The sequence below is a fragment of the Phyllosticta citriasiana genome, assembly GCF_038021145.1.
Source record: "Phyllosticta citriasiana strain CBS 120426 chromosome Unknown IWZ02scaffold_5, whole genome shotgun sequence".
Taxonomy (NCBI): domain Eukaryota; kingdom Fungi; phylum Ascomycota; class Dothideomycetes; order Botryosphaeriales; family Phyllostictaceae; genus Phyllosticta; species Phyllosticta citriasiana.
In genome coordinates this window covers 373,085-400,967 of record NW_027117282.1, presented here as the reverse complement: position 1 = coordinate 400,967, position 27,883 = coordinate 373,085, and the positions used below count along the sequence as shown (strand labels likewise).

At 54.4% G+C, this 27,883-nt stretch overlaps 9 protein-coding genes across 9 annotated transcripts; 3 read left to right on the top strand and 6 right to left on the bottom strand.

Moving 5' to 3' along the window:
- Nucleotides 1-4,921: 4,921 nt before the first annotated feature.
- Nucleotides 4,922-5,713, top strand: IWZ02DRAFT_431977 (uncharacterized protein; the record flags this gene model as incomplete). The annotated part of the gene is made up of 1 exon (XM_066766191.1): nucleotides 4,922-5,713. One exon carries the CDS (start codon nucleotides 4,922-4,924, stop codon nucleotides 5,711-5,713), a length of 792 nt encoding a protein of 263 aa, XP_066623594.1.
- IWZ02DRAFT_222458 (ras guanine nucleotide exchange factor domain-containing protein) lies at nucleotides 5,542-8,726 on the top strand. Its single transcript, XM_066762844.1, has 5 exons — nucleotides 5,542-5,646; nucleotides 5,733-6,048; nucleotides 6,102-6,314; nucleotides 6,507-8,350; nucleotides 8,400-8,726. The coding sequence occupies exons 2-5, from the start codon at nucleotides 5,799-5,801 to the stop codon at nucleotides 8,481-8,483; spliced, it is 2,391 nt and encodes a 796-aa protein (XP_066623593.1). The 5' UTR covers nucleotides 5,542-5,646; nucleotides 5,733-5,798; the 3' UTR covers nucleotides 8,484-8,726.
- A 2,016-nt stretch (nucleotides 8,727-10,742) lies between these two features.
- IWZ02DRAFT_376165 (uncharacterized protein) lies at nucleotides 10,743-12,578 on the bottom strand (the record flags this gene model as incomplete). The annotated part of the gene is made up of 2 exons (XM_066764869.1): nucleotides 10,743-11,447; nucleotides 11,823-12,578. 2 exons carry the CDS (start codon nucleotides 12,576-12,578, stop codon nucleotides 10,743-10,745), a joined length of 1,461 nt encoding a protein of 486 aa, XP_066623592.1.
- A 697-nt stretch (nucleotides 12,579-13,275) lies between these two features.
- Nucleotides 13,276-13,978, top strand: IWZ02DRAFT_222425 (uncharacterized protein). The gene has a single exon (XM_066762843.1). It carries the CDS (start codon nucleotides 13,397-13,399, stop codon nucleotides 13,940-13,942), a length of 546 nt encoding a protein of 181 aa, XP_066623591.1. The 5' UTR covers nucleotides 13,276-13,396; the 3' UTR covers nucleotides 13,943-13,978.
- Nucleotides 13,979-16,226: 2,248 nt separating this feature from the next.
- On the bottom strand, nucleotides 16,227-17,903 carry IWZ02DRAFT_222399 (uncharacterized protein). The gene is made up of 2 exons (XM_066762842.1): nucleotides 17,555-17,903; nucleotides 16,227-17,505 (listed from the first exon to the last, which is right to left on the bottom strand). The coding sequence occupies exon 2, from the start codon at nucleotides 17,402-17,404 to the stop codon at nucleotides 16,493-16,495; it is 912 nt and encodes a 303-aa protein (XP_066623590.1). The 5' UTR covers nucleotides 17,405-17,505; nucleotides 17,555-17,903; the 3' UTR covers nucleotides 16,227-16,492.
- An 882-nt stretch (nucleotides 17,904-18,785) lies between these two features.
- On the bottom strand, nucleotides 18,786-19,905 carry IWZ02DRAFT_474565 (histidine phosphatase superfamily; the record flags this gene model as incomplete). The annotated part of the gene is made up of 2 exons (XM_066768999.1): nucleotides 19,809-19,905; nucleotides 18,786-19,758 (listed from the first exon to the last, which is right to left on the bottom strand). Exons 1-2 carry the CDS (start codon nucleotides 19,865-19,867, stop codon nucleotides 18,786-18,788), a joined length of 1,032 nt encoding a protein of 343 aa, XP_066623589.1. The 5' UTR covers nucleotides 19,868-19,905.
- Nucleotides 19,906-21,235: 1,330 nt separating this feature from the next.
- On the bottom strand, nucleotides 21,236-22,930 carry IWZ02DRAFT_222356 (uncharacterized protein). Its single transcript, XM_066762841.1, has 8 exons — nucleotides 22,588-22,930; nucleotides 22,441-22,526; nucleotides 22,283-22,390; nucleotides 22,144-22,222; nucleotides 21,910-22,083; nucleotides 21,718-21,859; nucleotides 21,468-21,670; nucleotides 21,236-21,417 (listed from the first exon to the last, which is right to left on the bottom strand). Exons 1-8 carry the CDS (start codon nucleotides 22,712-22,714, stop codon nucleotides 21,368-21,370), a joined length of 969 nt encoding a protein of 322 aa, XP_066623588.1. The 5' UTR covers nucleotides 22,715-22,930; the 3' UTR covers nucleotides 21,236-21,367.
- Nucleotides 22,931-24,339: 1,409 nt separating this feature from the next.
- IWZ02DRAFT_375353 (glycoside hydrolase family 61 protein) lies at nucleotides 24,340-25,572 on the bottom strand (the record flags this gene model as incomplete). Its single annotated transcript, XM_066764817.1, has 5 exons — nucleotides 24,340-24,734; nucleotides 24,829-24,906; nucleotides 24,965-25,109; nucleotides 25,161-25,255; nucleotides 25,365-25,572. 5 exons carry the CDS (start codon nucleotides 25,570-25,572, stop codon nucleotides 24,340-24,342), a joined length of 921 nt encoding a protein of 306 aa, XP_066623587.1.
- A 654-nt stretch (nucleotides 25,573-26,226) lies between these two features.
- Nucleotides 26,227-27,850, bottom strand: IWZ02DRAFT_399737 (mannan endo-1,4-beta-mannosidase A). The gene is made up of 3 exons (XM_066765615.1): nucleotides 27,005-27,850; nucleotides 26,745-26,952; nucleotides 26,227-26,691 (listed from the first exon to the last, which is right to left on the bottom strand). Exons 1-3 carry the CDS (start codon nucleotides 27,617-27,619, stop codon nucleotides 26,396-26,398), a joined length of 1,119 nt encoding a protein of 372 aa, XP_066623586.1. The 5' UTR covers nucleotides 27,620-27,850; the 3' UTR covers nucleotides 26,227-26,395.
- Between the last annotated feature and the right edge of the window lie 33 nt (nucleotides 27,851-27,883).

Here is a 27,883-nt window from a genome sequence, read left to right as displayed (position 1 = left end):
TTTTCACAAACCTGGAAACCAGGCCCAGATCTCCCCCTGTCGTCTATAGAAATCTGACAACGACGATGCACGCATCCTAAACTTTACAACAACATCAGTCTCTTGCAAAAAGATCAAAAAGGATCAAAATAAAATACCGTCACATTCACCTCCCTCCCCCTTCCCTTTCATTCTCTCACCTGAACCTCCTCTCCCCCTTTTCCCCTTTCATCTCGCCTCCACCCGGCATCATCCACACAACTCCCGGCCCCATCCAACAACCCAACTCCTTTCCTTTCTACCCGACGCCCCTTCCACACCAATCCCAGCACTTGTAACACCCTTTCTAGCCCCTGCGACCCCCCTGAGCCCTCCTGCGCCCCCATACAACCCCTGTAGGCGCCACCCCCCACGCAGCCGACCGACCATCTGGGTCCACATCCACCCACACACCCACACACGTACCCCGGTCAGTCGATGTGAGTCGATCCCTCCACGCCGCAATATATCTTCGTACCTCGTTCTCCCTGTACATCGCATGCGCCTCGCCGCAATAAATCGGTCAGCCCTACCACGAAGCGAACAACGCCATCGAGTCGGCCGCAGGTGCTGGCCGGCCGATAAGCGAAGAGGCGTCGCTGGGTCTGGATTCCGTCGTCTGCGTGCGGAAGACTAGGCGCGCCGTCCGATGGCAGGGGACGTCGGCGCTGTGGTGATGGGACGGCTGTGTTGGGGGCCAAAGGGAGATGGAGTGTGTCGAACCAAGGGTGTGGGTCGGTGGCGTTGGGTCGGGTAGGGGGGAGAGGTAGGAGAGGTATATCTGAGGGCGGCGGGGTTGTGTTGATGGTGGTATGTAGCACGGCGTAAAGGAGAGCAACGGGGGTTGGGGAAGAGATAGACAGACGGGCGACGGGTGGGTGGATGGGTGGATGGATGGAGAATGGGTTTGGTTCACTGATTAAGGTGGTGGGCACGTGTTTTTAATGGAGGCTAGGTTGTTGGGTCTTGATGGAGAATTTTTGGGCAGGATAGAAGACAGGGGGAAGGGTTTTAGGAGTTTTGGAGAATTTGAGACTGATCTTAGAGCCCATGTTCGCATTTATGGAGTCTCTGTACATCGGTTTCCTCTGTGCATGGGAAGCGGAAAACTTGAGGTATCAGCGTATTATGGACTTTAGAAAAACGCGCAGAGTAATAGTAATAGAAAAAACTGACAGATAGACGTGGGAAAGAGAAGAGAAAGACAAAAGTAGAATATGGAAGAGAGACGTAGATGAAGGAAATGAATATACAGAGAATGCTAGCTCTTATCTTCTCCCTCCTCTTTTCAGAGCGTAATGATGAGTCCACCAAAGCTTCCCGCTTGACTAGCTCTTCGACTGCTACTCTCGCTTTTCTCGTCAAGTTTCTGCTCTTTTGACGTCGGCCGGCGCACTCCCGCAGCGCCGACTCGTGCATGAGGGCGGATTAAAGTGTTCAGGTTGAACATAGTATTCCAACGGTGAAAGAAGTCATGGGAAAATAGAGAAAGGTTCCCGAAATAAGAGGAAAAGGTGACCGAGCAAGACAAGTACCACACACGAAAAGAAAGAAAAAAAAAAAAAAAAAAGCAAAACAGGAAAGACGACAATCATCCTCGCGCGAGAAGTCTATCTGTCCGTCTATCTGCAGACACAACCATCACCGCCCCTCCCCGTCACTCAAAGCACACATACACATGCAGCGACAAACAGCGGCATCGGCCACGACACGCACACAAACGGCACCCTCCGTCCGTCCACCTCATCGGGCAGACCGAAGCGCCCGCCCATCTCATTCCTCATTCCTTTCCGAATCTCCACTTTTCAACACGCACGCACGCACGCACGCGCCGCCCAGCGCGCCGCTCTCCCTTGACCACGCGAGCGAGCGAGCAGGCCCGGCGCTGCTCCTCCCCACCACTGCTGATTGACTCGCGATGCCGCTGCTGCTGACCGGTCAGGGATGCGCGATGCTAGTTTTTTTTTTTTTTTTTTTTTCTTCGTTGAGGTTTTCCGCTTGATTTTCTATTGAGTGGGTCGGTGGGCGTGTGGGTGCGATTTATCGCGATGATGAACTTTTGGTTGCGTCAGTCGCTCGGTCGGGCATTTGTGGGTTTGGTTGGTAGTGGTGGTGGTGGTCGCGTGCTCGAAAGAAGACGAAGATCTGGATGTAACCTGGAAGTACCTAGGCAGACACGACTGCTGCGTTACAAAGGGAAAAGAGACGATATGACTAGGAGAAAAGGATACAGAGGAAGAGGCTGTCAACCTAATATGCTGAGTACTGTAGCAAACAGAAATGAGAGAAAGATCCTGCCTTGCCTTCAATCCCATCCCAATTCCCAATCCTCCTATCGCATCAAATCAAATCAAATCAAATCAATCACGCCCATCTCCGAGCTTTCCCTCGCACCCTCGCACCTCACCTAAACGCCAAGCTCCCAGCTCCCCTCGGCAAACTCTCCCCCTCCAAGCAAAGATCAGCCATAGTCAGTCCATCCATCCCTCCGTTTGTCCATCGCGTCCATCAACCTGTGCCTACCTATGATTCAATGAATCGATCCCGGCCGATACACCTCTCTTTTCCATCCGCACGTGTGTAGGCGCGCGAAGTGCGGACGGCAAGCCCGGCAAACGCCAGCCAGCCGGCCGGCCGGCCGGCCGAGAGAGCGCGAGAGCGAAAGACCCGAGGCATGTGTTGTGCTGTGCTGGATACCCACGGTACCAACCATCCAAAACCAAAGCCTCAAATTGGACGCTACTCGTCCTTCCACAAAACAACAACTTCTCTCCATGCGACCTCCCGTTTCCCTACTTGATGGTCTTACTTTTCTTGCTTCCGCATGCGGGCATGTTTTCCGCTGGCCAACGAGTCTGTCTGCCTTGAATAAGGCGAACGGGCGGCCGGGTACATGTGTGGATCAGATTAGACCGGCAACTAACTTACCTACCTTGTACCTAGACCCAGCCGAGCACTAGCAAAGACCGAGGCTTGGGAGGGTGGGGGGGGGTGCAAGAGTCGCGGTGCGTGGGATTTAAATGTTCTCCTGTAGATGGATGCGCAGACGCTCGCTCTACAGTAACAAGCTCCATGCATTGAGGTAAGATCCGGCATGTTAATGCTCCCCATCTTGTCTGGTAACCAGTACCTCTTACGGTGCAGTCGGTCAGTATATGCCTGCCTGCCTGCCTGCCTGCCTGCCTGCCTGCCTGCCTGCCTGCCTGCCTGCCTGCCTGCCCGCCTGACCAACGGCATCCGTCCGCAGGCGCACATTCCGCGTGGCCCGCTCGGTCCGTTGGCATAGGTTGGCGCTGGTGAGCGGCAGGCAAGGCAGCCAGGTTGTAGGGAAGGACCCGGGCCAGACAACAACGAACAATCGCCATGCGCTGGGCAACGATGGGATTGATTGGCAATGTTTCTGGGTCAGGCGACGTACGTGATGGACGACGAGAGGGAGGCTTCGGCGGCGGCGCGCAGCAACCATGCATGGTTAGGTTAGGTAGGTTTGGGGGGTTTTTTTTTATATTTTCTTTTGGGTTGGTTCCGTGTGTAGATGCAGGCCGACGACGAGATGACGTGCGGGACGGACAGGCAGGAAGGGGGTGAGGGTGAGCTGCTTGCTGGCTGGCTTGCTGGTGTTGCTTGGCTCTTGGCTCTTGGCTGCAGCGGCGAGATGGACAGATGGACAGATGGGCAGGCAAACGAGATGATGGGCTAGATGGGCGACTGAGTTTGGAGATGGCACTTGTGTGCCGTACGGCGCGTGGAGGCCCCTCGGACGGGGCATGGCTGGCTACGTGGGGTGCATGTTCTGCATGTTTGCCCTGTGTAGGCAGGAGTGAGATGCAGGTGACGAGAGGAGCATGCTGGAGGGGGCATAGGCGTAGGGCGAATCTGACAGCCAGGAAGAGACGCGGATACCTAGACCACACTGTCGACAAACATGGTGGCCGTAGTGGTAGTGCTGGAGGTGATGTGCTAGCTAGCGGCACGGGAGATGGGCCGGGAGGATTTATTTCGAGACGCGGGTGGCACCACTTGACGGCAGGATTGGCTTCATGGGTATTTGCAAGCTGCAGTCAAGCGAACACTTCATTCATGCAGCAAACGCCAGGAGGTGCAAAGACGAGGGGTGATCTGCTGGCCATGTGGGGTCGCAGGTCGCGTCTTGACTGGAAAATCTGGGGGCAGTTTTGTCGTGGTGCATCGAGGGGTCCGTCTGTGGTTTAAGCATATTTGAGAGCACCCAGGACGAGGGCGCGCGGCTAAATGAGTCCAGAGTTAGGTTGTTAGTGGAAAGAGGCTTTTTTATTCCTCCGAGAAGCAGCGACGCAGAAGTCATAGGCTATATACCTAGGCCGAGAGGTGTCAGTGTCGCCGCCACGCTGGGGTCGAGTAAGGTAAGCTTATCCTTTGGCCATGACCAGCAGAGGCCGATTTCGTCGCCAGCATGATCGGCCGGGCTAGTATTGAGATCTGCCTGGGCCACGACGCTGTGAGTTGACAAGATCCAGACTGCAAAAGACGACGACCTAGGAGCTACATGCCCCTCAGGCTGGGGCGGGAGGCGGGACGGAAGCCCCGTGGCAAGGCTCCCAGGTCGAGGGGAAGCAGAAACAACAGGTTGATGCAGCTGCAGGCGAATTGCCCTGTCCGGGCGAAGCACCGCAGGCTGGGCTCTTCCTTGCAGTGGGGAGGCGTGGCCGTCGACGTGAAGCGAGCGTCGCCGTCGCCGTCGCCGACTCCGGGCGGCCGTGACCATCCATGATGATGGATGCTCCTCCTCGGGTTTGCGTTGCATGCGCTGCGCATGGAAGAATGGCTGCAAATAGACCGTCAGCCTGCCTAGATTAATGCGTCGTCCGCTCACGATACTGCTGCGCTGCCGGTGGCCATTGAACACCATAATTCCTCGTCCAAGATGATGCGCGTTACCATCCTCGAGGCCGGCACTACTGGCCCCCCACGACATGGACGGCGGCGGCCATCCACTGCCAATGCCAAAGCCAAAGCTGGCTCGGGCGTCGTCTCGCCGCCCACGCGCCAGGGGCGTTCTTCTTCGTCCATCAGCGACGTCGACAGCATCACCACCACGGCAAAGGCAAACACAAACACGCGCAAACCCTCGACCCCGACCTCGACCTCGACCTCGACCTCGTCGTCGACCTCGTCGCGCCGTCTGCATATGCCCTGGAGTGGTGGCTCCCGCAAGGACAGGGACAAGGCCCTCCACGCGCCGCCCCAAGCCTTAGCCCAAACCCAAACCAACCAGCCCGACACCACCTCCAACCCACCCAAGTCGTCGCACAAGCACGCCGCCTCGACCACAAACACCCCTCCGACCTCCGAATCTTCCTCCCATCGCATCATCACCACCCCCGCTCAGCCCCCTTCGAGACCGCGTCTTGGGGCCAGAACCCTTTCCGCCCCCCTCGCCCACTCCTCGCTCGACAGCCCGCCCGGCGTACACGGCCATGATTTTCAGGCCTACCTAGATTACTCCCGGTACCTTTCCGGCGACGACGAAACTCCCCAGGACGACATATCCAAGGACCCTTTTTTCCAACGATACCACGAGTCACCCCATTACACCTCGTCCGCCTCCAACGACATCCCCTCGCCAATGGACGGCCCCCAGGCCAACGGGTCTCGCTCTCCTCCCTCTCAGGCGCGTACTCGAGAGCTCCCCCTCGCCGCAGACACGCGCCGCTGACTGATTGATTGCGCTGCAGGCCGCCGACCTCCACGACATTAATATCGGCGTCATTGGCGACCATGGCGTGGGCAAGTCGCAGTTCATGGGTCGCGCATTCGGCATCGTCGGCCGCCCGTGTGAGCGCATCGAAACACGCAAGCTGTCCATTGACGGCGCCGTCCACACGGTGCGCCTCGTCGAGGTAGCCTTCAAAGACTTGGACCTAGAGGACGACGACCGCATCAGCTGGCCCGACAAGGTCCAAGACGCCCCGATGCCCCGGATAGACGGCGCCCTCATGCTGTACGACGTAATGAACCAGGAAAGCCTGGCGCAGGTGCCAGGAATGCTGAGTGCGTGTTTTTCCTGTGCGACAACCGACAATGGCTGATTTTGGTCCCGACAGACGTGGTGCACAAGACGGCGCTGCCATGCGTGCTCGTCGGCTGCAAGTGCGACCACCACCCGGCGCATCGCCAGGTAGATCCAGCCGTGGTGGAGCAGCGGGCCAAGACATTGGTGGGAGAGCTGCCCGCGTTTCGAAGCTCAGATGGCTCTCCCGAGAGTCAGAGGCTCTGCCTTTCGGTCATGCTGCGGGCTATTTTGGCATCGCGACAGGGTGAGTGTTTTCCTTCTTTTTGATGCCGCCGGTGCTTTTCTTTGCTGTGCCCTGCCCCTACAGGACTCCCTGTCGCGCGCGCATGGGTGCTCGGTCCGGCTAGCGCGTTTGCTGTTGCACAGCAGCAGCTGTTTCATGGCGTGCGACGTGTTTCACGCTCGCCCAGATTCATTTTTTCCTAACTGCCTGCAGACTCGTCCAAAGCAAACGCTGCTTTCCGCCGCCGCGCCGCTTCCAATTCGTCCGCTCTACGACCCATCTCCCCCCGCCCCGGCTGGAACAGAAAACATGAACGCGCCAGCTCAGAGTTTTCGGGTTCGCGTCTAAAGTTCCAGTCGGACAATGATGCAGAAGTACAGATCAAAACCGCCCCCCGTTCCTACAACGCCTTTGCCGACCTCGAAGAACCTACCGGCTACGACTCATTTGGTTCAGAAGCCAACGATTCGGACTACGAGCCCAGCATCGTCTCCGTCATGCCCTCCGACGAGAATGGATACACCCTTGACCAGCTCGTCGACCGCCTGGTCGCCCAGCCGCAGTCAAAGCAAGACACGAAATTCATTGCCATCTTCCTCGCCCTCTACCGCAAGTTCGCCGCCCCCAGCCAGCTTCTCGACGCCATCATCAAGCGCTTCGACGCGCTCGAGCACGAAAAACACCCCAAGATGATCCGTACGACTTCGCAGCTGCGGCACCTGTCCATCATGGACCAGTGGCTCAGCAACTATCCTGGAGACTTTGCACATCCCCTTACCAAGCGCAAGATGATGCAATTTGTCAATCGCCTCTCGCACAATCGAATATTCGCCGTCGCATACAAGGAGATTCTGTCCGATCTGGAGGTTGCTCACGAGGATGACGACACTGACTGGGCGTGCAACGATAAGAACCGGGAGCGTGCGGATCAGGGGAGGAGCCCGTCGGTGAACCATGTCATCGTGGCCGAAGAGTCCGAGGACGACTCGCTTTCCAAGAGCACCACCGACTTGTCCATCAGTGTGACAGGGGACTCCGCCAGCCAAAAGGATGCAAACTCAAGTCATTTCGAACGCTCCGGAAGTGCAACCTCGACGAGTTCGGCGGGGACCATGCTGAACACGATTGATGCTGCCCGGCGGCAAGCCAAGCTGCTTATGCCGATCCCACGCGCCCAGCTAACCAAGACGCAATGGCACCTGCTCATGGGCGAACCAGAGGAAGCCATTGCCCGCGAATTGACGCGCATCGACTGGATCATGTTCTCCTCCATTCGCCCACGTGACTTGGTACGGCACGTCAGTCTCAATGCTGCGGAAAAGAAAAAGTGCAAAAACCTCGACAATGTGGACCGCATGATTGAACACTTCAACCACCTGGCGTACTGGGTTACCAACTTCATCCTTTTCCGTGACAAGCCAAAGCACCGCGCCATGATGCTGGAAAAGTTTATGAAGGTCGCGCGCAAACTGCGCGAGCTCAACAACTACAACTCGCTCGGCGCCATCCTGGCTGGATTAAACGGGACTGCGATCCATCGTCTGGCGGCCACGAGAGAGCTCATCCAGCCTGCAATCGCCAAAGACTTTATGAAGCTGGAGATCTTGATGAGTACGCAAAAGAGCCACTTTGCGTATCGTCTTGCCTGGGAAAACTCTTCGGGAGAGAGGATACCATATCTCCCACTGCACCGACGAGACCTGGTGTCTGCTGCCGAAGGCAACGCGACCTTTGTGGCAGAACCCAGCAGACGGCCCTCTGCCAACCCACAAGTCGCCATGGTCACGGCGGCGAATGCGGACGGCGGTGCTGCAAAGGCCGAGGCAGAGTCGGCCGCAAAGCTTCAGGCGGTGTTGAATCGGACAGGGCAGCAAGAGAAGGAAGCGCCACCTGGAGGCATTGAAGGCAGGGAAAGGATCAATTGGAAGAAGTTTGCCATTATGGGAGAAGTCATTGTCGGCATCCAGCGAGCCCAAGGTGTTCCGTACCCCAACATTGCCCGGAACGACGACATCAAGAGTCTTGTCCTGGACCTGCGGATATGCAAGGACGACGATGTAAGAAGCCCGCCATAAAGCCCTGTGGCAACCGCTAACATGATGATAGGAGCTCTACGACAAGTCGACATGCCTCGAGGCGATTGGAGCTGCTGGTGAACAACGTCGGAGATTTGCCAACTGGTTCCGGTAATGAAGACTACGCCTTCCTTGAACCGGCTGGCACCCGCGCACACTGATTGGATCTTTGGACGACTCGGGACACCGGATCAAAACGCGAGTCGTGCCATTCACACTTGCCTGGCATCAAGTCTCGCCTTTAGTTCAGCGACGAATGCCGGCCGGACTACATCTCAGGATGCTATCCACGGCACAATCGACAGTAGAACACGCGGCTACGAGTAGCTCACAAGACAACTCTTGAGGCCAGAAGCCTCCATTTTTCAAACAAATGTGTATAGAATAGCGAAGACGCGGAGTATCGGGGCCACGCGCGTCAGGTTTTTTGTCGGCTTTTCAGAAGATACCATTTACGCAGCGGGGAAAAGACACGGAATCTACTTTATCGACAACACGCACAAACACTCGTCATTTTGTCTCACATACACTCCGTCTTGTTTTCTTTTCTTTTTCCCTCTGTTTGAATTGCCTCGCCACCCGCCTACCCACCTACCTACTATGTACTTCCTCCCCTTTCCGCCGCGGCTCTGTTCCTGCCCACATCCAGCCACGGTTCGCACTCAAAAACACATAAATACTAGGGAAGCATTGCACAGGGCGGGCAACCATCCATCCACGTATTCGTCTTCCCTTTCTTTTTTCTCACGTCGTCTGGGCGCTGCTTATGCTATTGCTGCTCCGCGGGGCGACCGTGTCCTCTTTTCTCTTTTCATCGTTTCTTTTTTTCGTGTAGTGTACAATGACGCATGGGCACAGTTACTGAGCTGTTGCCAGGGGTCGGCGGAAGCTTACATGCAGCTTGCCTTCCGCCCCGCTTTATTTCCTTTTCTCTTCTCTCACTATTCCTGACTACCTCTTCAACTTCGTCGGCAGCGCTAGGGTACGTGTGTTTCTTTTTCTCTCTCTTTTTTTTTTTTTTTTTTTTCAATGGGTGCGTTGGCTGGATGGTCCGCGAGGACCCATTTGCTTTTTCTTGGGCTCGTCGACTGGCACATTGCGCACACACACCGACCACGTATTTGCCCCGCGCTTTGGTGGAAGGGGGAATCGGGAGCAAGCTCCGTGCTTGGTCGGGGTCCCTGGATGGTTAGATGGTTGGAGGGTTTTGGCAAAATGGACTGGAGTTGGCCAAAAAAAATTAAAAAAAAAATTGAAGACTGCCTGGGGAAGAAAAAATCCCAACGTGACAGCAATATCCCCCCAGACTGAAGTTGAGAGATGAAGGAGGAAGGGTGGGTGCAGTGAAGAGTTGGGTGGAGGTCGGACCTGATGGAATCGGTTTTGTCAGCATCGAATGGCGTACATATCGTCAACGGCGTTCATGTATGTATGTACAGCACGGCTTTTAGCTTGTCCGTAAAGTTGACTGCCACACCCACGTACGTACCTACCTAGATACCTACTTGTCACCAACGTTGCGCCGCCCTGTCTCCCTCCTTTCCTTGAATCCTTCCACTTCGCTACCGCTCCTCGCTCGCTGTGTCTCTCGCCGCCCTCCCTCCTCCTACGTGTGAGGTGCGGTAGGTCGCTCCATCCCTCACTCACTCACTCACTCACTCACTCACTCACTCACTCACTCACTAATCCTCAAGCAGGACAAAGTGTAATTGATCACTATCACCAGGTGCAAGGCCTAGCATCTCGACGTGTCGGGCTTTGAAAGGCAGTGTAGGTGGTGATGGGAGTTTGTGGAGTAGCCGCTTGTAGGCACAGTAAGTCGCGATTGCCTTTTGAGACTAACGCTAGACTCGAAACATGAAGCTGTAAGTAGGTCCGTGCCACCACACCACAACATACATACATGTAGGTAGGTATCTGTCCAATCCCGTCATCGTTACTGTATAGAGGTATGAGAGTGGTTCCATCGCCCTATTAGAACCATTTCTCTTCAAGTCCACTCCGCATCTTCCAGCCAAAGCACCCGAGCACCATGGACCGCCCAACGGCGACGTCACTCGGATCTCTGCGTCAGAATCACTCAGCGGGAACATAGGTGCAAGAGATGTTCATTTGGTACCTTTTAGACTTTTCTCCTCCCGCCTTCGCTCCAAACCGCTAGCAGACCGTGCTGTTTTATCCAGAAGTGCCAAAGCTGCGACAACTCCTTGCAACGACCTGGCCACTTTCCAGAATCCAATCACCTCATTAGCCCGGCCCCTTTTTGTCAACTTCGCCACCCAACCCAGGAACGACGCAAACAGCTTCGCACCTTTCGGTCTCGCAGATGCAAGACAAGCTCCTCGACGTAATATCAACTTTTCCAACCTCCTACTCATCCCTTGCTTTTTTTTGACTGCTCAAAGACAGACTTGCACAGGATGCTGTCTCTGAAGAGGAAACATGCATCCGCCCTGGCGTGCGCCATGGCCTTCTCGCTCCTGAGCTTCTGCTCCAAAAACTGCTGAAGACCGCCCCTTCCACAGGCCATCAGCTCATGGTAGCAGCCGTCACAGAGCTGCAGAGCGCATCCTGGCCTGCCTGGCTGTGGTGATCGGCAGCATTCGAATGACGCCGGCGCGACGCAGATGCTGCACCACTTATCGCTGGACGAAGGCTGGCCGTTGACAAGCCGATTCCACTGAGCCGCCATGGCCATCTCCTTCTTCGCGCTACTTATCGAAACTGGCCAAAGACGCTGGAAATCGTTGGCTCTGTGGAATCCAATGCTGTTGCAAGATGCGATCTGGAAGCGCTCTACCACGCAGCGTCGACACATGAAAGCCGCTTCGACCCCTTCGCCGCGGTGGCCGCCCTCTAGCTCGGTGTATCCGCATTGGTTCGACCACGCAATAACTTCTGCCTTCCTCCAACCGATGCCGTATTGGCCGTAGGACAGCGACTTGCAGAAGTTGCAGCCATCACGGTTGAGACTGAACTGGATGGGATGAGCAAAGGCCGTAAAGAGCCTCTCGACGTAGCCCTTGTTGCCATGGACGTCCTCCATCTCGATTTTTGGCACATCCGCACTTGTCGCCGCCTCAAATGGCTCGTCCGAAGGGACGTACTCCTTCTTCTTGACCTCGAGCGTCGACCGAGGGTTGATGAGCTTGACAGAACCCTGCTGCTGGATGTTCTTCTTTGGGCGGGGCTGTTGCATTGTCTCATCTACCATCATTGCAAGCTGCTTCGGGCTCATGAACTTCGAGTAGTACGCCATCGGACCAGTGGTCATGTCCATCGGCAGTTGGTTTCCTCTGCCACTGGAGTCTGTGAAAGGGTCTGCGGTTACCTCCGTTGCCTTTTGCTTTCCTTTGTTGGCATCTGCAGGACAATGTGCAGAAGCATATGCAACTACTTCGATCGCCCTTTGCTTTCCCTTGCCATTGGGGTCAGTGGAAGGGCCTGCGATGACTTCAGTCGATCCTTTCCAGTCGTGCTCCAAGCCAGTCTCTATGAAATGGTCATCAACGTCCATGGCATCATGCTTTGCCGATGGGTCGTGTTCGCATTCGGGACGGTTTTTGCTTGGACTTTGAGTCGCATGTCCAGACCTGGATGCCAGTTTCGCCGCTGATGGGAGTCTCTCAAATGTGCACTCAATTCCGGCGTCTAAACAAGAGTCGCAGGGTGGGTCATCCTCCTTCTTCCTCAAAGAGCAATGTCTTCTGGCACGCCTGCATTCTGTGCACGTAACAAAAGCCCTGTACTTGATGTAGCGAACATCAGGAGGCGGCGTGTACGTGGCGCGAATACGAATAGCGTCTTTGTGTGGGCCGGCAATGCATCGCTCTCCAGAGGCTGCACACTGGCGGCAAGGGCCACTGTGGTCTTCTTGGACGTCTTCTCCTTCTTCAACGCCATAGGAGCACTCGAGGCCATGATCTTGGCATGTTTCGCATTCTTGCTTCCTTTCCGGAGGCGTCAGGAGTTCACACGGAACGTGCCCATCGACATCCTTGTACTCTGTCAAGCACTGCACACAGGGCCAAACGGCGCCAGGCTTGCGAAGGTCACAGACTTCGCCAACCTCACGGCAGCGGACACAGCCACGAGCAGCAGGATGGTTGCGCAAGTCGTCTTGCTCGCCCGTGGGGTCTGCGATGACTGGAAGATCATCGATTGTAAAGGGCGAGGTGTCGTAGCGGATGGGGCGCCGTCGGGGCCTCATGCAACGCCTTGTTGGACTGTCGTCGTCGCCATCTTCAGCCGGCGGAGCAAGAAGAGGGTTGTTGGAGGAGAGGTTGTTGTACTCGGCCTCTGGCCAGTTGTCTTGGTACTTTGACAGCAGCTCTCTTCCTGCTTCAGATTGTAGCTCAAGCGTCACGACCCAGGCAGCACCCAGTTGCCTAGCCTTTGAAGGCGAAAGCTGACGAGCACTCCTCATCCGCTTTCCAGGACTCTCTTCGCCGTCCTCTCTCTGTCGCTTAGCTTTAGGGCGCCTGTCTGGTGTCTTGGGAGGACCTTTCGCTGATGGGTTGTAGTCACCAGACTTGTCCCAGTCAACGATGTTTGTCATGATGGGCCTGATCTGTCTAGCAGCGGTCCTCAGCTCGTATTTGATGGGCGAGTGGACGATCTCGTCCTCGTAATCATCCTTGTCCTCCTCTTCTTCCTCTTCTTCCTCAAGCTTATCACGATCCAGGTTCACGTGTTGCCGTTGCTCGTCACCGGCTTCGCGGTAGTCGCCGTCATTCGGATCATCGTCGTCCTCGACTGGAGAGTCTTGGTCCGAATCCAGGTCCATGTCCGGATCAGGCGCTTGAGTATGGTCTTGACGTTGGTTGTCTTCAGCATCCGTAACATCGTCATCGTCGGGCGAGACAGAGAGGTCGTCATCATCTATTGTAAGCGTTAGATCAAAGTCTCAGGTGAAAGAGTTTGGAAGAACAAAGCAAGAGGAGCACAACCAAACTCACCTCCATCTGGAGCCTGGCATTTGGCGTTCGATTTGAGCTTCGCAAGCTCGCCGAGGATACGCTGCTCTTCATGCAGGTACCGCTCACACCATTCATCGCAGCCTTCGTCACCGCGCGAGGGAAAGACCTTTGGCTTCTCGGATCCCACGGTGAGGTCATTATCTTGCGTCAGGAAGCCTCGGGTGGCAGCATTGCTGCTTATACCACCGCCGCCTTCGCCAAACAACGAGAACGGCTGGTGAGAAGCAGCTGCATCAGTGGCGCTGGGATCGGGCATGTCGACGCCGGTGTCCTTGACGTAGCCGTACTCCGAAAATGGCACAGGCTTGCCGAGAAAGTCGCTCGTCAAGCGGCGAAAGTGGTTGGTGTCGTGGAGGTCGGGTGCAGAAGCCTCCAGATCACCTGCTGCACCACCTGCGTCAACGTGGTGCGGAGAAGCCTTTGGAGCTTTCTGGGCAAGAATAGCAACTTGGGCCATCATTGCTCTGAAGTATGCCGACTGAGTGAGCTCGTCGTGCAGTGTGTCCATCACCTGCGGGTGAAGAAGGCAAGTCAGTCAGCATCATCGAAGTCGAACTTGAGCTTTTCATCTGCTTTCACACGCACGGATGCATAGGAGAGAACTTACCCTGCGTTCACCTTCGTCGTTCCTGATCGCAGCTTGCTCACTTTCTGACTGCGCCAATGGATCATATGCGACCTGTGTATGGGCGAAGAAGACGGCAGTCAGTACTCAAAAGTCTCCTCATGTCTGTGTGGAGAGTGACAACATACCTCTTCCTGACCCTGCATATCGCCGTGGCGTGTTGACATGCCTCGTCCCTCGTAACCTGGTGGAGATGTTGGAGGCTTGTGCTCTCCTCTTTCGGCTTGCATCCTTTCCTCGGTGGCTGCTGTGAGCACTTGCTCGTGCCAGCTCTGGGCTGGGTGTTTGTTCTATGGAGCGAGGGTGTCAGCCGTCGGTCAATCGGCCATAAACCAGTCGGTCTACCTCCTTGCCCCGACATGCATCGACATGCAAGAAAAAGCGCGTCGTCACACATCCGTCAATCGTCGAGTACGGATGATGTTGCTCCTCTCCATCTAGATGGAAGAACTCACCAAATCCACGACCACTCTGCTGTCCGGCCGAACGATATCAACGCCGCCGCTGCTGTCGTCTAGCTCTTCCTCGCCCTGGTGTCCAAAGAGCGTGGTGTACTTTTGTCGTGAGGAAGACGCTATTGCTCCGCCACTGCTGCTGCTGTCAGGGTCGGTGGCGTCAGGCATGTCTAATGCATCTTCCATAGCATCAGTCTGAGTGCGTGTGAGGCACATGAGTTAGCTACAGCCAGCCGGCGGACGTATGTGTCCCTTCTGATACAAGAGGGCGGGCGATGACGCGAATTCAATACTCGAGCGTTGTTGCAAACGCGGCCGAGCCAGCAAGGCGTAAGAGAAGGAAACGTGAAGAGAGTAGTATGGATGCTGAAAATACAACACCACTCAAGCGGCATCGCACACTCGAATGCCCCAGAAGCAGGGCAAAGCAGGCGAGAGGAGAAAAAGAAGGGCTGACAGGCAAGCGCTCACGCAACTCACTCACTTCGTTTCCCAAGTTTTCCATCCATTGCATGACGCATTCGTGCCGGCTGTCATGGAGAGGGTGAGGGTGAGTCGAGGCAGAGGAGGAAGAGGTTTCAACAGCGGCATCTGACATGGCGATATGGTCAGGCAAGGAAGGGCTGTTGCGAACGGACAAAAAGGGTGGGGCAGAGAGGAAGAGGAGTGGTGGGAGGGAAAGGCGGGTTGTTTTTTAGTGCTGTGTTGTGGGTGTGTGGGATTGGGTGGGAAGGGAGGCGCACACGCTACTTGCCTGTTTTGCCAGGCGGTGGGTTTGGGAAGGAGGTGCGGCTGGGGTCACAACTGGAAGGTGAGTATGAAGCTCTAGGATACACAGATGTTAATGTAGTTCCTCCATCCACATACCACTTCGGGTGGAGTGACTGCACTGGAAGTTCAACACGCAGGCTGTCATTCAGTCTTTCACGAATAACAGCGCAAGGAACTACCACTTCCGTACTTGATGGCCCTCTAGATCATGATGTACTATTCTGGCAATCTAGGAACTCTGATCTCCCTCCATTCTCTGGTCAACTTCTACGAGCAGAGAAGTATGCATGCCCAGTCACACTGTGAGGTGATTCAGTTGTCCCAACGACATTTGTTCTCAGAAATACCCTTAAGGTTGAGCCTAGAAGATGGAGGCAATCTAGCATGAATTTTGAGCGTGTAGTGAAATAAAGCTTAAAAGAGAACTGTGACTCAACATACATGCCAGAATCAAATTAGCCAACTTTGCTGCTCCTATCAATCTAGAGCTTGTTTCACCACAAGGTAAGATCAAATAGTTAATGTGAACATCGAGGTAAGACTTGGTCTGAAATTCATGAACAAAGAAGCGGAACGAATGTATGAACAGTCTATCCAAGAATTAGAGTCCTCCATCAAAAGCGCGTCTTGCCGAAATATTTCCAAGAAAGGTACCATACGACCAGCGAGCGTAATACTGGGCTCAAAAGCTTGTGGCACACACAACCAGGACCACGACCAGGACCGCCTCTCTCGCAAGCAGATGGGCAAGAAAAGGAATTAGTAAGTCGGTCGAATGGTTCTTGAACGCGTCACGCTCTTGTCAACAAACGGTCCTTGTTTTGACCTCCATCTCTTGACTCTTGACTTGCGAGGGAGTCGAGTTTGCTGGAATGGATCCAGAATAATCTGAGACTTCTTGCTCCGTTGTGTTGTGTCGCGTGCACCACAGCCCTCTTGCCCCCTTATCCGAAGCTCTACTCAAGTCATCTCAAAGACCACCAAACCACCATGCAATCATCCAATGACCAAACAAACCCAGCAGCTCATTAGTGCAAACCCAACCCGAATCCACCCTGTCTATGCCAAACAGACAAAAACGACATCAAGGCATGTCTAAACGTCACTCATCTCATCTCATCTCATCGCAACCGTAGCGCTTCAATGCAGCCAACCCAACCCAACCGCCCGCAAGCCTACCCCCATCCGTCTATCCACAAACACACCCGACCGAAGCCAGCCAGCTAGGAAAAATCGAAAACGACGCCCCGCCCGTGAAAGGAAACCCGCCACCACCACCGTCGTCGGCGTCTCATCACACGCCCACAGACACCACCGCCGCCGCAGCTGCCACGCCGCACCACAGCAGCAGCGCGGGGGATACGAGAGCGGCCGGGGCGCCAGCGACGGGGACGGGCGGCGCGCGCGTTTCGCTCGGGCGTTGGGTCGTCGTTGATGTTGCGGCCTCCGATGATGAAGGTTCTGACGACGACAACGTGGTTGATGAGGATTTCCTGGTTGTCAGAGTGCTGCTGGTGGTTTCGGTTGAGAAAGTAGACGATGTTGACGGCGTTGTCGGCGGCGCGGAAGACGACGTAAGCGACGGCGGTATCGTTGTTGAAGACGGCGTCAGCGGAGGGGTGGTGGTGGTGGTGGTGGTGGGCATGATGGGCGGCGTGGTAGGCGGGGCAGAAGTGGTTGGAAGGCTGGGAGACGAAGGGCGGAGGGAAGTCGGCGGCGTGCTGAATTCCGACGTAGTTGGTGGCAGAATGGGAGCTGATGACGATGGCGCCGCGACGGTTGACAGTGTCGTCCGAGGAACAGACGTTGCGGGGGGCGGCAGAGCGCTTGACGGGGGCAGACTTGAGGACGGGGGCGACGGCACTGTTAGCGGGTTCGTCGATTGAGGGACCGTTGCCGGCGGTTGCGTGGCCGAGAGCGTTGGACTGGTGAGCGCCGTGTTCACGACGACGGAGAAGGAGGGCGATGATGCTGGCAGAGATGGGACGACGGGGACGGAGCTCAGAGCGCTGGAGATGATGCTGTTGACGACCGACTCGAAGCTCGACGTGGGAAACTCGGACACGGTCACCGTCGTCGCCGCCGCCGTGGCTAGTCCGCTGGCGGCCGTGGGGCTCTCCGTGAAGTACGTTTGGTAGTTGACCGTGACTTGGTTGAGGGCAGAGAGCAAGACCGAGAGCGCATTTAGTGTTCCTGGTGTTGCCATTTCCACGGGCGTCGTCTCGGGAGCAGGAGTAGGCCCTATTGCTGTCGAAACAGGAGGTCTTGCAGCACTCGCAGTAGGTCCCGATATTTGCGTCTTGTCACCTGTGACATGGTCAAAGGAGCTCCAAAATCAAGTTCTTTGCTTTTCTACCTGGGGCTTTCTCAAGTTCACCTTCTCCGTCTGGTGGTTTACTGAGAGGAAAATCTGGAAATATTTGCTTATTTTCAGGTGGAGCTGCTACTGCCGTCGGTACACTTTTTAAGAGCGAACTAACAACCGTAAGCTGCCATTTTCGAAGCCACGAACCCGTCTCTTTTGGGTGGCGCGTGAAGTGATTGCAGCTAAACACGTACTGTAGGAAACGCCAGTTACGACCACGGGATTATGAATTATGCGTCGAAGGTCATGCCTGGTGAATTACCTATTATTTTTGATGTTTCATAGGATGACCGAGCGGAAATCGGTGGTCCAGGTTTGTGGATAAGAACGAGGGAAAATAGCGAGGAAAGCGAATATTGGTTTCGAAACAACTCAGGTGCACTTACGGAGTGGGTCGAGTGTAGAGGGCAGCGCTGGTGCTTGTCATGTTTTTGAGCGTCGGTGGAAACATGGTGGCGATGAGAGAGGCTGGCAGACGAGGTCGTGAAGAGGCTGGACGGGACGGCAACGGCCAAGTAACTGTCTATTTACAACACCAACCTCTGACATAGCAAAATCAGGTTAGCTGAGAAAAACATCGCGAACTCAGTCTTTGCCGTTCAGCGAACCTGTATTTAATTAGGAACAAAACTATGCTAAATCTACTCCAAGTCGTCATTTTCGAGGCTGCGTGGTCAGTGCAGCATGTAGACCGGGCGTGCATTGCGGATGGCGGGACCCCTGCATCCGTGCCGTACCGAACCGTCGTTGCGCCTCTCAACTGACGTCTTGGCCAGCCACAGACCGTGTTATATTCGGCGGCATGTGTGGCGGCGTCATTGATTCCCAGGATAGCTACAGGCCAAGCAGGAGCCAACGCACCGTGTCCATCTTCATGGCTGTTTGCCGGTCGTCTGGAGGCTGACAATGATGGTGCGACACTGACCTGCCATGTCTAGTCGCCTCAGCACCACCGCGCGTAGAGTTCAGGAAGCCTGAACGCTAGTCAGTCTTGCCATTGACCAGGTTGGTGATTGAATTTCAGTGGAGGGGAGAAGCATCAGACAGCAGTTGGAACAATAATGAGACCACATGGGGATTCAGAACAGGTCTGTGAATTATTGGTTTATCATCATTAAGGGGAGAAGGCTTGAAATGAAATGCAAGGACTTACTTCACATGAGTAAGGACGTGGCGACTGGCCAATCCTAAAGCGACTGAATGATTAGCAGGTGGGGTCAAATCAACCACGTTTCTGGCGCTTGAAAAAAGAATCCATCGTCTTCTGCGTCTCATCATGCCTGGCGCTGCCGACTCCTCGGCCAGTTCGCTTCAAACCATTGAGATGATCTTTGCAATTGATTGCTCGAATCTCGGTGGTCCAACCGCGCAACATTGGGCACGAAGGTAGAGCGCCCGCAATCTCTGGCGACGTCGCGTGCTTGCTCTCAGAGCAATCTGAATTGTGAGGCTCTTGTGCAGGCGTTTCGTCATCTTTTCCGGCAGGGAGTGGCCCGTCCGTCGACAGTCTGGTGGCACTTGAGTTCTGCTCAACCGGTGTACGCTCTGTGGTAGTCTCGTTCAACGGCGTGGGCTTCGGGTTCATTCTCATGGCCAGCTCCAGGAATCCAGTATTATTGAATGCGCCAAGGTGCTCCAGGCTTATAGATGCTTTCAGGCCCTGCAGATCAGGTGCTAGGCTCACGCTGCTTCGGTCGAGCCGCTGCAGAAACCTTTTCCACAGAACAGAGAGGAGGATGCCATGCGCGACGATGGCAACGACGAGCTCTTCGCCAGCTTCGGCAATTGTGAACAAGCCGACCAAGTAGTCGCTGATGAAGTCATCCACTCGTTGCGCCATGGATTCCTTCGACTCGACGTCCATGAAGCTTGTGTGTTCTGAACCAGATGTCGGGTGCAATCCGTGACCAGCTTGACGGTCCGAAAATCGTGCAGAGAAAGGCTGGCCTTCGTAGGAGCCGTAATCTTGTTCTTGAAGAAGACCCAAGCACGTTACTTCGACCTTTGTCACGTCCGTGGTGGATGGGTGGGGAGACTTCTGGGCGTCTGCGATGAGCTGGGCGGTCTTCTGGGCGCGCTTCAAGGTAGATGAGAAGATGTGGGTGAATTTGACGCTGCGATCTGCAAACCATTGGCCAAGTCGAGCGCCTTGATGGAATCCATGGTTGGTCAAGTCAGAATCCCTTCTGCCTGCGCTATGCGGGTTAGCGCGTCTGCGAGAAATACAGGGCAGAGGGATACTGACTAGACCTGAGCCACGTTATCGACAGTCTCGCCGTGGCGGATAAGGAAGAGGCGGATCATGGCAGTCCTAGTTGATGGGCAAGGTAAGGTTGTGGACGAGTGAAAGCGAGGGCAGGAAATTTGGAGTCGGCGGTTCGCTTAGCTTAGCGACGCCTCTACGGGGTTAGCTCTAGCAGCAGCAGCTCCACATCCCGACCTCCACTCTCCCCAACTGACCACCTCAACGGCTATCATTACGACGACTCACGCTCCGACATTGCCTCTACAGGACAGCATGCGTCATCAAAGCACTATAGCAGTCATCCACTACCACAGCCAGGCCAAAGGAGCATTCCCATACGCCATAGCTAGCTGTCCAAGACCGTCACCGGCAGCTTTCTCGAACCTCTCGCGTCACTGCTTGGCCTACACAATCCGCAAGCCTGAATCGTACGCTTCATGTAGCCATACCTATATTTTGCATCAAGCCTGATAGCTCAAAAGTACCGGCTGTTTCACGTGGCCATTTCAAGCAGAAACTACTGAGCATTACCAGGTTGCGAGTGCGGAGAGAAGCGCGCTCATGCTAACAAGACACATCCAGTGCTTAGCCAAAAGCGTTTTGAGCTTCCGCCAATGAAATACTGATTCAACGGGGTATATCGTAGAAGAAACACGACCAAGGGAAAAGCATCCCAGAATCGCCAAATTACAACCAATTACAGAAGATGCTCCATACCATGAATCCGAGCGGAAATGACGATGCTCCACCAGACGTCGGCTATGTTGGGGGCCATTGTTTCTCAATCGTCTCCAAGTCACGGCTTCTGGTCGTATCGGTCTTTGGGCGACTTGGAGAGAGGAACGGAGGCCTGAGGTCGCTTTTCACCCAAAAGTTCTTTTTCAAAACTACCATAGCGACCGTCGAAATCCAGACTGTCTACGTCTCCTGGATGAGGCTGAGCACGTTGTTCGCCTTGATGTCCACTTTGTTCGCCCAAAACCTGTGATCGGCCAATCACATCATCCGTGTTCCTGACAGCCTCAGCTGTCGTTGGCGGATAATGCGGAACCAATGATCTAGCTTCCAATGATCCTCAGAGAGCGCGACCGACTCCGCCGCGGCTGCTTCCCGTCTCCCGAGAATCAGGCCTAAAGAGTCCGGGAGGGTCTTTCAATGGGCTTGGCGGCGTTATCGATTCGAGATCTCCCAGTTCCATGTTGTCCAGACTGATTGCACCAGAAGACTGAGTCCGTTGGCTTCGGGGTCGCGGAGGTCGTAGCATGGGCTGAACGCTGGGCTCGGCAAGTGCCCATGAAGGAAGCCGTATGCGGGGCGTGTGCGGCGGAGTATTTGTGTCGGGTAAGATTCCAATACTCTTGAAGTATTTTGACGCAGGGCTGCTGGAGCGCTGATACACAGTGCGTTTTTCCCAAGTATTCCACCTGCTGCTCTTAGGATCGCGCATCGTCGCCATATCGTCATTGTCTGGCGGAGGCAGCGGTCGCAGAGGGTCGAAGCCGTCGGGAGACAAGTTCAACCTAGGAGAGAGAGTTGTCGTGGCATTCATGCTGTAGTTATCAAACGACTGCTGGTCGTCTTTGACGGTGACCGTTGATGTGGTGGTATCCTTCTTACTCCTCAATTGGGGAGAAATTTGATCGAAGAGGGTCCACGAACCGGAAGGCGTGAAGTCCTCCTCATCTGTACTGGCATGCTTCGCTGCCTGTGCTATGAAGTACCGCGAAAGAACGACGATGGACCCACCAATGGTGTACATGAGGATTTCAATCGAGTTGAACATGACAAACACCACTTCGGACCACGCCATGTCTCTCTTTTCCTGCACGCGGGCCTTCCAGATACCGTAGACTCCGGCACCCCTGCAAATTTGTCAACCTCGCAACTCACAGAGAAATCATACACGTACGTCGTCACGGTCCCCACAAGAGATGCGCCAAAGACCATGCAGAGAATTCGTCGCTCGTAGTCTTTGAGTCGAGTCCGCCGCAAGATGGAAATCGGAATATAAACAAGAGCCATGTCGATCGCGATACTCAACCCGGCCCAACCTAGAACGCAGGTTTCAGCTCCCTTCCGAACAAGAGGCGCGTCTTCTTACTGTATCTTGCATTATCGATATTGGCGCAGTGAACCGGCTGGACGTCGTAGTCGAAATTGGCCATGAACGGAGTACACTGGAAGACCCAGACAAGGCTTTCTGCAAGTCCCAACATTACTATAATCGCCGCGAGAATATGGATAGCCGTTCGAATTCCTCGGAATGGCTCCGGAACTGTGATTGATGATTGTCAGCAAGACTTTGTCAAACTCTTTCCACCAAGCTTCGTCGTACGCATTTCCAAAAACCCGTAGCACATCGACACCTTCACCATTGATACGACAATGTAATGCCCTGCCCAACCAGCTTCCCACTGAATTCAAGTCAGCACTTTCGATTCTCAACATCAAGCCGAGAATAGAAGGCAACTCACCTTCCAGAATGGAACAGTGTCTTCTGGAGGAATGCTCCATATGTGCTTTCCGCCTCCGAAGTGATTCGTCATGATCTGGCTTGTCCAGAAGGGGAAAACCAGAATTATCTGAGAGCCCTTCAGCCGTCATGATGAGCACGCAGATTACTTCGACTCACTGTCGCTGCTAGTGTCCAGATTTCTGCTTTGCGGAATCGCCCAAATCTTCGCCGTTGCGTGTATAATCGAGCCGACATTATCAAAACTAGAGCAGTGTGTCAGACGCTGTATTCGATTCAGGATTTCGACTATCGAGGGTTTCATACAGCTCAGTGCGTTGCATGTACAGACTACGCCCAATTCCAGACGACTCCGCCACATCGTAACCGGCCGAGAAGGATCATATTGGGCGTTGTAGGAAGTCGCGTTTGCCGAAGAGTAGTCGGAACTCATCTTTGCGCGAGGAAGGCCGTCAAATTCGCACTATGGGACAATCGACGAGCGACGAAACACACCACGAACGTATCAAACTCTGGCACACGGATCCTACTAATAGCAGCTCAGAATGTCTCTGGTGGTAGGAACCGGCGCAGCGGCTGTGCGGGACGAGTCAAACAGGCATGAGCCTGTTGTGCTCGGGGTTGGAGCACTGCGCCGTAAACCTAACACCCCTACTAACGCGACATGGAAGGTCAGCGGCCGGCGCACCTCTTCGTATCGACCGCGCAGTCCTTATTCCGTTTTGGGGTTGGGAAACCTGGACCGCATACACCAGCTATTTGATGGTCAAGGTGTTGAACTACCCCCATCAGCAGCTTTTCGACGATGACGGTACTTGCCCATTGATATTACTGCGATAGGGCTGTTGCATACCTGCAGCTCAGCTAACCATCTTCCATAAGCACCGGGGCGCCACTCGTCTAGCCCCGCACTTCGCAACGCGTGTTCGAGACTCTGGTATCAATCGCACGATGGGCGATTGAGTTGTGCAAATATCAGATCGTCAGAGCCCTGGCATGAGGAGGTGTAATCGCCCTTCCCGCACTTCTGACGAACGTCTAAAAGGGCACAGCAGCCAGTAATAGCCATGATCCGGCATTGCCAATTGCGCTACAGACGGCAGCCTCACTCCTGCATTTCGATGGAGAGATGCTGTTGTTGCGACGCTACTGCACGAATGGCGTACCTTTGGACACATTGCCAATTGTACCCACGCACGCACGCACAAAGATCGCTGCCGGCAAGCCTTCCCAAGCGTTTCAGCAACCGGTCGTCCGCAGGGCCCTAGGCGTTTTGGCGGATTCCAGCGGATGACCAGGTACGTTGACTCGCCATCCTCGCTCTCGCTGCCGGTGCGAGTCATCGAGCCAGTAAAACACCACGCCTCGGCCGTGCTGTCCGCATGCCCAAACTTCGGATTCAAAAGCATATTTGCGAAAACTATCCGACAAATGCAACTGCTGGTTCTTTTTTCTTTAGCTGACTACAGTCTCTGCTCAGCCGCCGTAATGCTTGGAAGCTTCGTCGTCATCGGAGCGGTTCGTCAGGACGTCGCCCCCAATGCAAAGCGATATCCGACTAGATCTGTGAGATATGCCGTGATCGATCTCAGAGCGTCATCGCAGCCAAATTCGCGTCTGAGAGCAAGCAAATCGCGTCATCGAGAAGATTGAGTGAGCGTGTGCTCAGTACACCCACGTGTAATTGACCGGTAGTGTCCGCGCACTAGTTCAAACTCTGATTTCTCCACGTCCTAAAAAAATATCATAAAAGGCCAACGGTCATCGTCATTGAAAGAAACCCTGCGCTCCTGTCTTAAAAGACGGCCCGGAGCCGGCAGGTATCGCATCGCAATTCTTCTTCTAATTCCGGGACGAACTTGCACACTTCATTGAATGCTAAATATGCCCGCTTCGAACGGCTTAATTGAGCCTGAAAGGTCCATCATGGCGTTCAAGGCGCCGTTTTCATTGCTTCGCTCGCCCATCATGTGGTGCCAAATTTTGAAACACAAGAAGTCAAATAACCGTATTCTGGCAAAGTTTGCCCCCACCCAGGCCAATCGACCACCATGTCCTTTACTGCAAGTTGCGGTGACGGCGACGACGGCAAGCTTTGTAGCCGGGAGTGGAGTTTGCTTGGGCGACTGACGCCTGCGCGGAGGATGCTTGCGCGGCAGTCGATGATGCGGCAGCCACCGGAGTGGCAGAAGCGGAGGAAGCGGCCGCAGTGGTCGCAGCGGCGCTGGCCGCAGTCGAGGTTGCAGCCGCGGCAGACGAGGCTCCGTCAGCAGCAGCAGCACCGCTCCAGATGTCCGGACCAGGGGCAGTGTAGGTCAAGGGCGTCGAGTAGATGTTGATGAGAATGCCGGGGTCGCTGGCCTTGTAGGCTCCTGGGAACTTGACACCAGTCGGGGTAGCGGAGCCGCCACCCGTCACCTTGACCTGGTAGCAGGACATGTAGAATTGCGCACCTGTGAATGATTCTTGTCAGAGCAGCGAATACATCAAGTTGAGGGTGGACAGGGTCAGGGGTAATAAGGGGTCAGGGGTTTCAGTATCGCTTACCGCCTTCGGAACCCGCAGAGTGAAGGGCAATGGCTTCGGAGCGGACCAGGTAATCACCGGCCGCGAGAGTGGATGGGACTATGGGTGGACGTAATTAGCATTGTCTCAATTAATTTTGTCCGGGACCATGTAATACCAGTAAATGTCCTCTTTCCGCAATTAGCGTTCAAAATCTCAGTGCCCCATCCTTCTGTCGTGCCATTGTATGTGTCCTGCGCGACCTTGAACCAGTCACCCGAGCCATCGGCAGTCGTGGCATCATCGACCTTAGACATGTAAATCTAAATCTGGTGAGTAAACGTTTTTAAGTAACTCTACCTGCTGCCACTTACCAAAACCGGACCATAGTGATTACCGCCAATGGCATCCGTGGAACAAGACCTATCTCCATCCTGTTGGTGCATTTCCACAGTGAGAGTATCGCCAGCTGTATGAAAACACACTAGTTATTCCTGATTCAAGAATGAAGATACCATCATTGAACTCCACTCAAAACCAAAGGCGCAATTTTCTCCCAAGGGGTTCTGTTCACGTACCGGTCACCGAGCAAGTGCTCTCCACAGCGCTGGTTCCAGCATTGCATCTCATATCATTACTCGTGACATCTTGGACTGGGCTGTTGCTGACTGGCAGGCGAACGCAAGTTTCCGCCTGGTCCTTGGAGTTGATCCAGAGGTCTTGCCACGTCGCGTGGGCCGAGACGAGGGACGCCGTCGCGAGGCATGCGAAAAGTGTCGACTTCATTCTGCTGCGCTGCAGAGGTGAAGATATCGAATCGAAATACTGAAAGTGAGTGACGAGAACAGTCGTCCGGCGACAAGTTGCTGAATTGAAGAGAAACGCTGAAAGTGATGAGGCTGAGAACCAACTCCCAAGACAGATCTGTATTTTATATCGTGGACAAAATGAGCGCAGCGCCCATTTTGCCATCTGCTCTCATGATTCTTCCGGCCGGTGGAGTTCTCTCGCTCTCTTCCGATAGTGGTATCGAAGCCGGCGTTCACTACCGGTTGTGCGGTCCTTCATGTGGCTCTGTGTATTCAATAGGGCAAACACAGGACTACGCTTGTTTTCAAGCTTCTTGGCACACTTTGTTTCTGGCATAGCCGACGAGAAGTCAAACAAATTTCTCCGTGTAGGAGCTTAAGCGAAGGCGTAGAGCGCTTAGAGGGTGTTGTAACGCAGTGGCTGCATGAAGTCGGTATAGGCGAAACGGCTTGGCAGTGGATCCAAGGCCAGTGCGTGATTCGAGATCGGCCATGGAAGAATCAGGAGCGTGCCGAGTTGAAGGGCTTGCTGGTCCTGGACCTTTGGATCATGGGCGTTGGCTGGCTTGTCGCGTGTTGAAGGATAGTCGCTTCGCCCGCGGGAACACAAGAAGTAATTAAGTGCTGGACATGGCGGAATTTTTCAACAAATCACTGAGCATTTAGTTCACAGGAACGCAATCTAGGAGCTGCACAAAGCTGCTGATGACTTGGTGAACGGAAAGAATTCCCAAATGAAGAGTAATGGTGCAGGTAGGAAATCCCGGCTTTTCATCAATGACGGATATCCTGTCTGGTCTCTAACCAATTTTTTTCTGGTGATCCTCGACCAGGCAGGTCCACTGGGCAGTTTTGTAGAAGATGGTGTTGCCGTCGTCAGAAGTCTTTCCAGAGCTCAAGGTAGTACCAAAGTCCCAGAACATGTCAGCGGCGATGCCGGAAGTGTCCAAGGCAGCCGTCTGCCATTTGCCTTCAACATTGCACTTGTCTGTCGACACACCATACTCCTCAAGGAGACATGGCTTTTTGGCGGCAGCACAGGCCTTGCCGTGTGCCTGAATCCATTCACTGCCGAAAGGCTCGTTGGGTTGACTCCCTGAAACCTTTGTCAATTCTTGTGTTAAGCAAAGTTTCAAACCAGATACTCACAGCTGGACGGATAAAGGTGCAAAGTTCCGAAGTCGAGCGTTTCAATCTTGAGATTCTTCTCAAAGTCCAAACCCTCGCCATGCGTGTACGGGTAGCTACCGTCACCGCCAGTGAGTCCGAAACCCTCGTCTCCCAGAGTGACCATATGGTTGGGGTCGAGTTGCTTGATGTACTTGCTGGTCGAAGAAGCCCAGTCGTAAATCACAGACTAAGAAAAGTTAGCGCTCCTCGTTGGCAATTGGAAAGTTGAGAATACTGACCGTCTGGCAGCCATTGCAACGCGGCTCGTTCGCCAATTCCCAGGCGAAAACAGTGATTGAGTCGCGGTAGCGGGACACAACGGTCTTGATGTACTTTTTGTACTGCGTCTGGATGGGGGTGCTTTTGTACCATTCAGGGTTCTCGGAGCCACCGTAGTAATTCATGTACGCAGCCATTCCACCATATTCAGTCCAGTTGTTGACGAAGTTGATGATGAGCTTGATTCCTCGCGATTCAGCCGCTTTGACAACATAGTCCAGGCGCTGCAGGCCGTCGGGACCCGTGTTGATGACCGGTTCTTTCCCTTTGACAAATGATTGGAACCAAACAGTGCCATCATTGGGCTCCGTGTTCACGTCGTTGAAGCCCCAAACACGGAGAATCTTCAATCCAGAGGCCTTGATCTGGTCTAAGGCGGTATCAACGTCGGCATCCTTCGTCAAAAATCCAATCCAGTAGCTGTTGGTGCCCGCGAAATATTTCGATGTACCGTCAATCGTAAACTTCAATCCATTGGTTGTCGGGTAAGAAGTGGCTGCTCTGGCCGTCGGCGCTGCCAGCACACATGTTGCGAATATTGTGGCCGCAAGGCCGAGAAGAGCTGACGACTTCATGACTGGGAATAAATTTGGTGATGTACTCGAGCCTGCTCAATTCGACCTTTTTCAATTCTGAGTTCTGTTCAAAGAGTATCAAGCCAACAAGAGCGACAAGAAAGAGTTCGAATAAGAGACTGGAAAGTCGATTCAAAACGCAACGAGCCGGCACAGTGTGATGCACAATGAATGGGTAAATAACACCTCCAAACCCGAGCTGGCGTTGGGGAAGTAATAACATCAGGCGCCAGGCCCCTGTAACGAACGCTCCGAGGGCCATTG

Bases quoted from the DNA above. Each gene is read 5' to 3' on its own strand.
- IWZ02DRAFT_222458 (XM_066762844.1), top strand. From the start codon at position 5,799: ATGGGTCGCGCATTCGGCATCGTCGGCCGCCCGTGTGAGCGCATCGAA. The intron at 6,049-6,101 runs GTGCGTGTTTTT...TGGTCCCGACAG, and splicing joins GCAGGTGCCAGGAATGCTGA to ACGTGGTGCACAAGACGGCG. The intron at 6,315-6,506 runs GTGAGTGTTTTC...AACTGCCTGCAG, and splicing joins TATTTTGGCATCGCGACAGG to ACTCGTCCAAAGCAAACGCT.
- IWZ02DRAFT_222399 (XM_066762842.1), bottom strand. From the start codon at position 17,404: ATGGCAACACCAGGAACACTAAATGCGCTCTCGGTCTTGCTCTCTGCC.
- IWZ02DRAFT_222356 (XM_066762841.1), bottom strand. From the start codon at position 22,714: ATGAGTTCCGACTACTCTTCGGCAAACGCGACTTCCTACAACGCCCAA. The intron at 22,527-22,587 runs GTATGAAACCCT...ACACTGCTCTAG, and splicing joins TACATGCAACGCACTGAGCT to TTTTGATAATGTCGGCTCGA. The intron at 21,860-21,909 runs GTAAGAAGACGC...CCTGCGTTCTAG, and splicing joins TATCGATAATGCAAGATACA to GTTGGGCCGGGTTGAGTATC.
- IWZ02DRAFT_399737 (XM_066765615.1), bottom strand. From the start codon at position 27,619: ATGAAGTCGTCAGCTCTTCTCGGCCTTGCGGCCACAATATTCGCAACA. The intron at 26,953-27,004 runs GTCAGTATTCTC...AACTTTTCTTAG, and splicing joins GTTGCAATGGCTGCCAGACG to TCTGTGATTTACGACTGGGC. The intron at 26,692-26,744 runs GTGAGTATCTGG...CAAAGGTTTCAG, and splicing joins GCACCTTTATCCGTCCAGCT to GGAGTCAACCCAACGAGCCT.
- IWZ02DRAFT_222425 (XM_066762843.1), top strand. From the start codon at position 13,397: ATGCAGGTACCGCTCACACCATTCATCGCAGCCTTCGTCACCGCGCGA.